Source organism: Petromyzon marinus, chromosome 80 (genome assembly GCF_048934315.1).
Source record: "Petromyzon marinus isolate PM22_M1 ecotype Great Lakes invasive population chromosome 80, UKy_Petmar_22M1.pri1.0, whole genome shotgun sequence".
NCBI lineage: Eukaryota > Metazoa > Chordata > Hyperoartia > Petromyzontiformes > Petromyzontidae > Petromyzon > Petromyzon marinus.
Window position 1 is genome coordinate 8882630 of NC_133746.1, and position 12058 is coordinate 8894687.

The window sequence follows — 12058 nt, forward strand, 5'->3', positions numbered from 1 at the left end:
GAGTGGTTCACCTGTTTCCACACCAGGGATTCTGGTTGTGTTGAACATCCTCTCATACTGAGCAGAGCACATGGGCACGGCTCCTTGCAGCATAAGCTGAGACACGGGGAGAGGAGACAGGGAGACACTCGTGGAGGAGACACGGAGACACGCGTGGAGGAGACACGGAGACACGTGTGGAGGGAGACACGGAGACACGCGTGGAGGGAGACACGGAGACACGTGTGGAGGGAGACATGGAGACACGCGTGGAGGAGACACGGAGACACGTGTGGAGGGAGACACGGAGACACGTGTGGAGGGAGACACGGAGACACGCGTGGAGGAGACACGGAGACACGTGTGGAGGGAGACACGGAGACACGTGTGGAGGGAGACACGGAGACACGCGTGGAGGAGACACGGAGACACGCGTGGAGACACGGAGACACGCGTGGAGGAGACACGGAGACACGCGGGGGGGGAAGACACGCGGGGAGGAGACACAGGGACACGAGTGTACTTGGTGGTGGTGGTGGCGGTGTACGTGGTGGTGTACGTGGTGGTGGTGGTGGTGTACGTGGTGGTGGTGGTGGTGTACGTGGCGGTGGTGTACGTGGTGGTGGTGGTGTACGTGGTGGTGGTGTACGTGGTGGTGGTGTACGTGGTGGTGGTGGTGTAAGTGGTGGTGGTGTACGTGGTGGTGGTGTACGTGGTGGTGTACGTGGTGGTGGTGGTGGTGTACGTGGCGGTGGTGTACGTGGTGGTGGTGGTGTACGTGGTGGTGGTGTACGTGGTGGTGGTGTACGTGGTGGTGGTGGTGTAAGTGGTGGTGGTGTACGTGGTGGTGGTGTACGTGGTGGTGGTGTACGTGGTGGTGGTGGTGTAAGTGGTGGTGGTGTACGTGGTGGTGGTGTACGCGGTGGTGGTGTACGTGGTGGTGGTGTACGTGGTGGTGGTGGTGTACGTGGTGGTGGTGGTGTACGTGGTGGTGGTGGTGTACGTGGTGGTGGTGGTGGTGTACGGTGTACGTGGTGGTGTACGTGGTGGTGTACGTGGTGGTGGTGTACGTGGTGGTGGTGGTGTACGTGGTGGTGGTGTACGGTGTACGTGGTGGTGGTGTACGTGGTGGTGGTGTACGTGGTGGTGGTGTACGTGGTGGTGGTGTACGTGTTGGTGTACGTGTTGGTGTACGTGTTGGTGTACGTGTTGGTGTACGTGTTGGTGTACGTGTTGGTGTACGTGGTGGTGGTGTACGTGTTGGTGTACGTGTTGGTGTACGTGTTGGTGTACGGTGTACGTTGGTGGCGGTGGTGGTGGTGGTGTACGTGGTGGTGGTGGTGTACGGTGTACGGTGTACGTTGGTGGTGGTGGTGGTGGTGTAGAGCGGTGCAGCCTACCGGTTTGATGTCCCCGCGGTCGAGCCGCCGCCGGTACAGCATGACGGCGTGCAGCAGGTTCCCGGCACGAGCCGCCTGCACGTGCGTTGGCGTCACGTACAGGAAGTCCTGGGGCGGGGTGGGGCACACGCGGGTCCGCTCCGACGGAAATCCTCGCGCTCCGCCAGCCCGCAGCACGGGTAGGGCCGGCAATGGTGGTGGTGGTGACGGTGGTGGTGGTGACGGTGGTGGTGGTGACGGTGGTGGTGACAGTGGTGGTGACGGTGGTGGTGGTGACGGTGGTGGTGACGATGGATGGTGGTGGTGGTGGTGGTGACGGTGGTGGTGGTGACGGTGGTGACGGTGGTGGTGACGGTGGTGGTGGTGGTGGTGGTGATGGTGGTGGTGACGGTGGTGGTGACGATGGATGGTGGTGGTGGTGGTGGTGACGGTGGTGGTGACGGTGGTGGTGACGGTGGTGGTGGTGATGGTGGTGGTGACGGTGGTGGTGGTGGTGGTGGTGATGGTGGTGGTGACGGTGGTGGTGACGATGGATGGTGGTGGTGGTGACGGTGGTGGTGACGGTGGTGGTGATGGTGGTGGTGACGGTGGTGGTGGTGATGGTGGTGGTGACGGTGGTGGTGGTGGTGGTGGTGGTGATGGTGGTGGTGACGGTGGTGGTGACGGTGGTGACGATGGATGGTGGTGGTGGTGGTGGTGACGGTGGTGGTGACGGTGGTGGTGACGGTGGTGATGGTGGTGACGATGGTGGTGACGATGGTAGTCATGGTGGTGATGATGGATGATGGTGGTGACGATGGTGGTGACGATGGTAGTCACGATGGTGGTGACGGTGGAGGTGATGATGGATGATGATGGATGACGATGCTCATGACAATGATGATGATGGTGGTGGAGGTGATGGTGGTGGTGACGGTGGTGGTGATGGTGGTGATGATGGACGATGGTGGTGACGGTGGTGGTGACAGTGATGGTGGTGATGATGGATGATGGTGGTGACGATGGTGGTGACGATGGTAGTGACAGTGGTGATGATGGATGATGATGGTGGTGATGCTCATGACAATGATGATGATGGTGGTGGTGGTGACGGTGGTTTACCATGGCGTAGTAGTTGCTGTTGACCATCAGGGGCTCCCTCGACCGCAGGTAAATATACTCCTCCCACCAGTCACTCACCTGTACCCACAGTCACCCACACAGTCACCCACACAGTCACTCACCTGTACCCAGTCACCCACACAGTCACCCACACAGTCACTCACCTGTACCCACAGTCACCCACACAGTCACCCACACAGTCACTCACCTGTACCCAGTCACCCACACAGTCACCCACACAGTCACTCACACAGTCACTCACCTGTACCCACAGTCACCCACACAGTCACCCACACAGTCACTCACACAGTGACTCACCTGCACCCAGTCAGCCACAGTCACCCACACAGTCACTCACACAGTGACTCACCTGCACCCAGTCAGCCACAGTCACCCACACAGTCACTCACCTGTACCCACAGTCACCCACAGTCACCCACACAGTCACTCACCTGTACCCACAGTCAGCCACAGTCACCCACACAGTCACTCACCTGTACCCACAGTCACCCACACAGTCACTCACACAGTCACTCACCTGTACCCACAGTCACCCACACAGTCACCCACACAGTCACTCACCTGTACCCACAGTCACCCACACAGTCACCCACACAGTTACTCACCTGTACCCACAGTCAGCCACAGTCACCCACACAGTCACTCACCTGTACCCACAGTCACCCACACAGTCACCCACACAGTCACTCACCTGTACCCACAGTCACCCACAGTCACCCACACAGTCACTCACCTGTACCCACAGTCACCCACACAGTCACTCACACAGTCACTCACCTGTACCCACAGTCACCCACAGTCACCCACACAGTCACTCACCTGTACCCACAGTCACCCACAGTCACCCACACAGTCACTCACCTGCACCCACAGTCACCCACACAGTCACCCACACAGTCACTCACCTGTACCCACAGTCAGCCACACAGTCACTCACACAGTCACTCACACAGTCACTCACCTGCACCCACAGTCACCCACACAGTCACTCACCTGTACCCACAGTCAGCCACACAGTCACTCACACAGTCACTCACCTGTACCCACAGTCAGCCACACAGTCACTCACCTGTACCCACAGTCACTCACACAGTCACTCACACAGTCACCCACAGCCACCCACACAGTCACTCACCCGCACACACAGTCACCCACACACATAGCCACCCACACACACAGCCACCCACACACACAGCCACCCACACACACAGCCACCCACACACACAGCCACCCACACACACAGCCACCCACACACACAGTCACCCACACACATAGCCACCCACACACATAGCCACCCACACACATAGCCACCCACACACACAGCCACCCACACACACAGCCACCCACACACACAGCCACCCACACACACAGCCACTCACACACACAGCCACCCACACACATAGCCACCCACACACATAGCCACCCACACACACAGTCACCCACACACATAGCCACCCACACACATAGCTACCCATGTAGTCACCCACTCAATCGCCCTCATGTCTTCACCTCCGTGTCTCCATGTCTGTGTCGACGTGTCTCCGTGTCCCCATGTCTCTCTGTGTCTCCCCTGTGTGTCTCCCGTGTCTCCCCCCCCCCCGTGTGTCTCCCCCGTGATTCCCCCGTGTCTCCCCCGTGTGTCTCCCCGCGCGTCTCCCCCGTGTCTCCCCCGTGTGTCTCCCCCGTGTCTTCCCCGTGTGTCTCCCCCGTGTCTCCCCTGTGTGTCTCCCCCGTGTGTCTCCCCCGTGTCTCCCCCGTGTCTCCCCCGAGTGTCTCCCCCGTGTGTCTCCCCCGTGTGTCTCCCCCGTGTCTTCCCCGTGTGTCTCCCCCGAGTGTCTTCCCCGTGTCTTCCCCGTGTCTCCCCCGTGTCTCCCCCGAGTGTCTCCCCCGTGTGTCTCCCCCGTGTGTCTCGCCCGTGTCTCCCCCGTGTGTCTCCCCCGTGTGTCTTCCCCGTGTCTCCCCCGAGTGTCTTCCCCGTGTCTTCCCCGTGTCTCCCCCGTGTCTCCCCCGTGTGTCTCCCCCGTGTGTCTCCCCCGTGTGTCTCCCCCGTGTGTCTCCCCCGTGTCTCCCCCTGTGTGTCTCCCCCGTGTCTCCCCCGTGTGTCTCCACCCGTGTCTCCCCCGTGTCTCCCCCGAGTGTCTCCCCTGTGTGTCTCCCCCGTGTGTCTCCCCCGTGTCTCCCCCTGTGTGTCTCCCCCGTGTCTCCCCCGTGTCTCCCCCGTGTGTCTCCCCCGAGTGTCTCCCCCGTGTGTCTCCCCCGTGTCTCCCCCGGGTGTCTCCCGTGTGTCTCCCCCGTGTGTCTCCCCCGTGTCTCCACCCGTGTGTCTCCCCCGTGTCTCCCCCGTGTCTCCCCCGTGTCTCCCCCGAGTGTCTCCCCCGTGTGTCTCCCCCGTGTCTCCCCCGTGTCTCCCCCGTGTCTCCCCCGTGTCTCCCCCGTGTCTCCCCCGTGTGTCTCCCCCGCGCGTCTCCCCCGTGTGTCTCCCCCGTGCGTCTCCCCCGTGTCTCCCCCGTGTGTCTCCCCCGTGTCTCCCCCGTGTGTCTCCCCCGTGTCTCCCCCGTGTCTCCCCCGTGTGTCTCCCCCATGTACCCCGTGTATCTCCCCCGTGTGTCTCCCCCGTGTCTCCCCCGTGTGTCTCCCCCATGTACCCTGTGTATCTCCCCCGTGCGTCTCCCCCGTGTCTCCCCCGTGTCTCCCCCGTGTCTCCCCCGTGTGTCTCCCCCGTGTCTCCCCCGTGTCTCCCCCGTGTGTCTCCCCCGTGTGTCTCCCCCGTGTCTCCCCCGTGTGTCTCCCCCGTGTCTCCCCCGTGTCTCCCCCGTGTGTCTCCCCCGTGTGTCTCCCCCGTGTCTCCCCCGTGTCTCCCCCGTGTGTCTCCCCCATGTACCCCGTGTATCTCCCCCGTGTGTCTCCCCCGTGTCTCCCCCGTGTGTCTCCCCCCCGTGTATCTCCCCCGTGTGTCTCCCCCATGTACCCCGTGTATCTCCCCCGTGTCTCCCCCCCCCGTGTCTCCCCCCCCGTGTCTCCCCCCCCGTGTCTCCCCCCCCCCGTGTCTCCCCCCCCGTGTCTCCCCCCCCCCCCCCGTGTCTCCCCCGTGCGAGTCTCACGTAATTGCTCGCCCACCAGGACTTGAGGACGAGGTACCGCTGCAGTCTCCGTCCGAGCCCGGACTCAAAGTCCCGAGAGAGAGACTCAAGCTGGGAGAAAGAGTCGTCGTTCATGAGGGGTCTCATCGACTCCAGGCACTGGGAGAGGGAGAGAGACACACGGGGAGAGAGACACACGGTGAGAGAGAGACACACGGTGAGAGAGAGACACACGGTGAGAGAGAGACACACGGGGAGAGAGAGACACGGTGAGAGAGACACACGGTGAGAGAGAGACACGGTGAGAGAGAGACACACGGTGAGAGAGAGACACACGGGGAGAGAGACACACGGTGAGAGAGACACACGGGGAGAGAGAGACTCAAGCTGGGAGAAAGAGTCGTCGTTCATGAGGGGTCTCATCGACTCGAGGCACTGAGAGGGGGAGAGAGACACACGGGGAGAGAGACACACAAGGAGAGAGACACACGGTGAGACACACGGTGAGAGAGAGACACACGGTGAGAGAGAGACAGACACGGGGAGAGAGAGACACACGGTGAGAGAGAGACAGACACGGGGAGAGAGAGACACACGGTGAGAGAGAGACTCAAGCTGGGAGAAAGAGTCGTCGTTCATGAGGGGTCTCATCGACTCCAGGCACTGGGAGAGACACACGGGGAGAGAGACACACGGTGAGAGAGAGACAGACACGGGGAGAGAGAGACACACGGTGAGAGAGAGACAGACACGGGGAGAGAGAGACACACGGTGAGAGAGAGACTCAAGCTGGGAGAAAGAGTCGTCGTTCATGAGGGGTCTCATCGACTCCAGGCACTGGGAGAGACACACGGGGAGAGAGACACACGGTGAGAGAGAGACACACGGTGAGAGAGTGACACACGGTGAGAGAGAGACTCAAGCTGGGAGAAAGAGTCGTCGTTCATGAGGGGTCTCATCGACTCCAGGCACTGGGAGAGACACACGGGGAGAGAGACACACGGTGAGAGAGAGACACACGGTGAGAGAGAGACACACGGTGAGAGAGAGACTCAAGCTGGGAGAAAGAGTCGTCGTTCATGAGGGGTCTCATCGACTCCAGGCACTGGGAGAGGCAGACGGGGAGAGAGACACACGGGGAGAGAGACACACGGGGAGAGAGAGACACACGGGGAGAGAGAGACACACGGGGAGAGAGAGACTCAAGAAGGGAGAAAGAGTCGTCGTTCATGAGGGGTCTCATCGACTCCAGGCACTGGGAGAGACACACGGGGAGAGAGACACACGGGGAGAGAGGGACTCAAGCTGGGAGAAAGAGTCGTCGTTCATGAGGGGTCTCATCGACTCCAGGCACTGGGAGAGGCAGACGGGGAGAGAGACACACGGTGAGAGAGACACACGGTGAGAGAGAGACACGGGGAGAGAGACACACGGTGAGAGAGACACACGGTGAGAGAGAGACACACGGTGAGAGAGAGACACACGGTGAGAGAGAGACACACGGTGAGAGAGACGCACGGTGAGAGAGAGACACACGGTGAGAGAGAGACAGACACGGTGAGAGAGAGACACACGGGGAGAGAGACACACGGTGAGAGAGAGACACACGGTGAGAGAGAGACACACGGTGAGAGAGAGACAGACACGGAGAGAGAGAGACAGACACGGGGAGAGAGAGACACACGGGGAGAGAGACACACGGTGAGAGAGAGACACACGGTGAGAGAGAGACAGACACGGGGAGAGAGAGACACACGGTGAGAGAGACACACGGTGAGAGAGAGACACATGGGGAGAGAGACTCAAGCTGGGAGAAAGAGTCGTCGTTCATGAGGGGTCTCATCGACTCCAGGCACTGGGAGAGACACACGGGGAGAGAGACACACGGGGAGAGAGACACACGGGGAGAGAGAGACACGGTGAGAGAGACACACGGTGAGAGAGAGACACACGGGGAGAGAGAGACTCAAGCTGGGAGAAAGAGTCGTCGTTCATGAGGGGTCTCATCGACTCGAGGCACTGGGAGGGGGAGAGAGACACACGGTGAGAGAGAGACACACGGTGAGAGAGACACGGTGAGAGAGACACACGGTGAGAGAGACACACGGTGAGAGAGAGACACACAGGGAGAGCGAGAGAGACACGGTGAGAGAGACACACGGTGAGAGAGAGACACACGGTGAGAGAGACACGGTGAGAGAGACACACGGGGAGAGAGAGAGACACGGTGAGAGAGACACACGGTGAGAGAGAGACACACGGTGAGAGAGACACGGTGAGAGAGACACACGGGGAGAGAGAGAGACACGGTGAGAGAGAGACACACGGTGAGAGAGACACGGTGAGAGAGACACACGGGGAGAGAGAGAGACACGGTGAGAGAGACAAACGGTGAGAGAGAGACTCAAGCTGGGAGAAAGAGTCGTCGTTCATGAGGGGTCTCATCGACTCGAGGCACTGGGAGAGACACACGGGGAGAGAGACACACGGGGAGAGAGACACACGGTGAGAGAGAGACACACGGTGAGAGAGAGACACAAGCTGGGAGAAAGAGTCGTCGTTCATGAGGGGTCTCATCGACTCCAGGCACTGGGAGAGACACACGGGGAGAGAGACACACGGGGAGAGAGAGACACGGTGAGAGAGAGACACGGTGAGAGAGACACACGGTGAGAGAGAGACTCAAGCTGGGAGAAAGAGTCGTCGTTCATGAGGGGTCTCATCGACTCGAGGCACTGAGAGGGGGAGAGAGACACACGGGGAGAGAGACACACGGTGAGAGAGAGACACACGGTGAGAGAGACACACGGTGAGAGAGAGACACACGGTGAGAGAGAGACACACGGTGAGAGAGACACACGGGGAGAGAGACACATGGTGAGAGAGAGACTCAAGCTGGGAGAAAGAGTCGTCGTTCATGAGGGGTCTCATCGACTCCAGGCACTGGGAGAGGCAGATGGTGAGAGAGAGACACACGGGGAGAGAGACACACGGTGAGAGAGAGACACACGGTGAGAGAGACACACGGTGAGAGAGACACACGGTGAGAGAGACACACGGTGAGAGAGAGACACACGGGGAGAGAGAGACACGGTGAGAGAGACACACGGGGAGAGAGAGACTCAAGCTGGGAGAAAGAGTCGTCGTTCATGAGGGGTCTCATCGACTCGAGGCACTGGGAGAGACACACGGGGAGAGAGAGACACACGGTGAGAGAGAGACTCAACCTGGGAGAAAGAGTCGTCGTTCATGAGGGGTCTCATCGACTCCAGGCACTGGGAGAGACACACGGGGAGAGAGACACACGGTGAGAGAGACACACGGTGAGAGAGAGACACAAGCTGGGAGAAAGAGTCGTCGTTCATGAGGGGTCTCATCGACTCGAGGCACTGGGAGAGACACACGGGGAGAGAGAGACACACGGTGAGAGAGAGACTCAAGCTGGGAGAAAGAGTCGTCGTTCATGAGGGGTCTCATCGACTCCAGGCACTGGGAGAGACACACGGTGAGAGAGAGACACACGGTGAGAGAGAGACACACGGTGAGAGAGAGACACACGGTGAGAGAGAGACACGGTGAGAGAGAGACACACGGTGAGAGAGAGACACACGGTGAGAGAGAGACACACGGTGAGAGAGAGACACACGGTGAGAGAGACACGGTGAGAGAGACACACGGGGAGAGAGAGACACGGTGAGAGAGACACACGGTGAGAGAGACACGGTGAGAGAGACACACGGGGAGAGAGACACACGGTGAGAGAGACACACGGTGAGAGACACACGGTGAGAGAGAGACACACGGTGAGAGAGACACACGGGGAGAGAGAGACACACGGTGAGAGAGACACACGGGGAGAGAGAGACTCAAGCTGGGAGAAAGAGTCGTCGTTCATGAGGGGTCTCATCGACTCCAGGCACTGGGAGAGAGACACGGGGAGAGAGACACACGGTGAGAGAGAGACACACGGTGAGAGAGAGATACAGAGAGAGAGACACACGGTGAGAGAGAGACACACGGTGAGAGAGACACACGGTGAGAGAGACACACGGTGAGAGAGAGACTCAAGCTGGGAGAAAGAGTCGTCGTTCATGAGGGGTCTCATCGAATCCAGGCACTGGGAGGGGGAGAGAGACACACGGGGAGAGAGACACACGGGGAGAGAGACACACGGGGAGAGAGACACACGGTGAGAGAGAGACACACGGGGAGAGAGACACACGGTGAGAGAGAGACACACGGTGAGAGAGAGACACACGGGGAGAGAGAGACACACGGGGAGAGAGACACACGGGGAGAGAGAGACACACGGTGAGAGAGAGACAGACACGGGGAGAGAGAGACACACGGTGAGAGAGACACACGGTGAGAGAGAGACACAGAGAGAGAGACACAGAGAGAGAGACACACAGTGAGAGAGAGACACACGGTGAGAGAGAGACTCAAGCTGGGAGAAAGAGTCGTCGTTCATGAGGGGTCTCATCGACTCCAGGCACTGGAAGGGGGAGAGAGACACACGGTGAGAGAGACACGGTGAGAGAGACACACGGTGAGAGAGAGACACGGTGAGAGAGAGACACGGTGAGAGAGAGACACACGGGGAGAGAGAGACACACGGGGAGAGAGACACACGGGGAGAGAGAGACACACGGTGAGAGAGAGACACACGGTGAGAGAGAGACACGGGGAGAGAGAGACACACGGTGAGAGAGAGACACACGGGGAGAGAGACAAACGGTGAGAGAGAGACACACGGTGAGAGAGACACACGGTGAGAGAGAGACACACGGGGAGAGAGAGACACACGGTGAGAGAGAGAGACACACGGTGAGAGAGAGACACACGGTGAGAGAGACACACGGTGAGAGAGAGACACACGGGGAGAGAGACACACGGTGAGAGAGAGAGACACACGGTGAGAGAGAGACACACGGTGAGAGAGAGACACACGGTGAGAGAGAGAGACACACGGTGAGAGAGAGACACACGGGGAGAGAGACACACGGTGAGAGAGAGACACACGGGGAGAGAGAGACACACGGTGAGAGAGAGACACACGGTGAGAGAGACACACGGGGAGAGAGACACACGGTGAGAGAGAGACGCAGAGAGAGAGACACACGGTGAGAGAGAGACACACGGGGAGAGAGAGACACATGGTGAGAGAGAGACACACGGTGAGAGAGAGATACAGAGAGAGAGACACACGGGGAGAGAGAGACACACGGGGAGAGAGAGACACACGGGGAGAGAGAGACACACGGGGAGAGAGAGACACATGGTGAGAGAGAGACACACGGTGAGAGAGAGATACAGAGAGAGAGACACAAGGGGTGAGAGAGACACACGGGGAGAGAGAGACACACGGGGAGAGAGAGACACACGGGGAAAGAGACACACGGGGAGAGAGAGACACACGGTGAGAGAGAGACACACGGTGAGAGAGACACACGGGGAGAGAGACACACGGTGAGAGAGAGAGACACGGTGAGAGAGAGACACACGGTGAGAGAGAGACACACGGGGAGAGAGAGACACACGGGGAGAGAGAGACGCAGAGAGAGAGACACACGGTGAGAGAGAGATACACAGGGAGAGAGAGACACACGGTGAGAGAGAGACACACAGGGAGAGAGAGACACACGGGGAGAGAGACACACGGTGAGAGAGAGACACACGGTGAGAGAGACACACGGTGAGAGAGAGACACGGTGAGAGAGAGACACACGGTGAGAGAGAGACACACGGTGAGAGAGAGACACGGTGAGAGAGAGACACGGGGAGAGAGAGACGGTGAGAGAGAGACACACGGTGAGAGAGACACACGGTGAGAGAGACACACGGTGAGAGAGAGACACGGGGAGAGAGACACACGGTGAGAGAGAGAGACACACGGTGAGAGAGGATAGGGTGTAGGGGGTGTAGGGTGTAGGGGGTGTAGGGGTGTAGGGGGTGTAGGGGTGTAGGGTGTGTAGGGATGTAGGGGCGTAGGGTGTAGGGGTGTAGGGGCGTAGGGGTGTAGGGTGTGTAGGGGTGTAGGGTGTGTAGGGTGTGTAGGGTGTGTAGGGGTGTAGGGTGTGTAGGGGTGTAGGGGTGTAGGGTGTGTAGGGGTGTAGGGGTGTAGGGTGTGTAGGGGTGTAGGGTGTAGTGTGTAGTGTGTAGGGTGTAGGGGTGTAGGGTGTGTAGGGTGTAGGGTGTGTAGGGTGTAGGGGAGTAGGGTGTAGTGTGTAGGGTGTAGGGTGTAGGTGTGTAGGGTGTAGGGGGTAGGGTGTGTAGGGTGTGTAGAGTGTGTAGGGGTGTAGGGTGTAGGGTGTAGGGGTGTAGGGTGTGTAGGGTGTGTAGGGGTGTAGGGTGTGTAGGGGTGTAGGGTGTGTAGGGGTGTAGGGTGTGTAGGGTGTAGGGTGTAGGGGGTGTAGGGTGTGTAGGGGTGTAGGGTGTAGTGTGTGTAGGGTGTGTAGGTGTGTAGGGTGTGTAGGG

At 59.6% G+C, this 12058-nt stretch overlaps 1 protein-coding gene across 1 annotated transcript in view; it reads right to left on the reverse strand.

Moving 5' to 3' along the window:
• Positions 1-12058, reverse strand: part of LOC116937787 (carnitine O-palmitoyltransferase 1, liver isoform-like) — a 142724-nt gene that overhangs the window by 69017 nt on the left and 61649 nt on the right. Inside the window, exons 6-9 of the mRNA XM_076057228.1 lie at positions 5603-5740; positions 2481-2558; positions 1380-1487; positions 12-96 (exon numbers count right to left, since the gene is read on the reverse strand). Of these exons, the coding sequence (XP_075913343.1) occupies positions 12-96; positions 1380-1487; positions 2481-2558; positions 5603-5740 (409 nt within the window). The remainder of the gene's footprint in view (positions 1-11; positions 97-1379; positions 1488-2480; positions 2559-5602; positions 5741-12058) is intronic.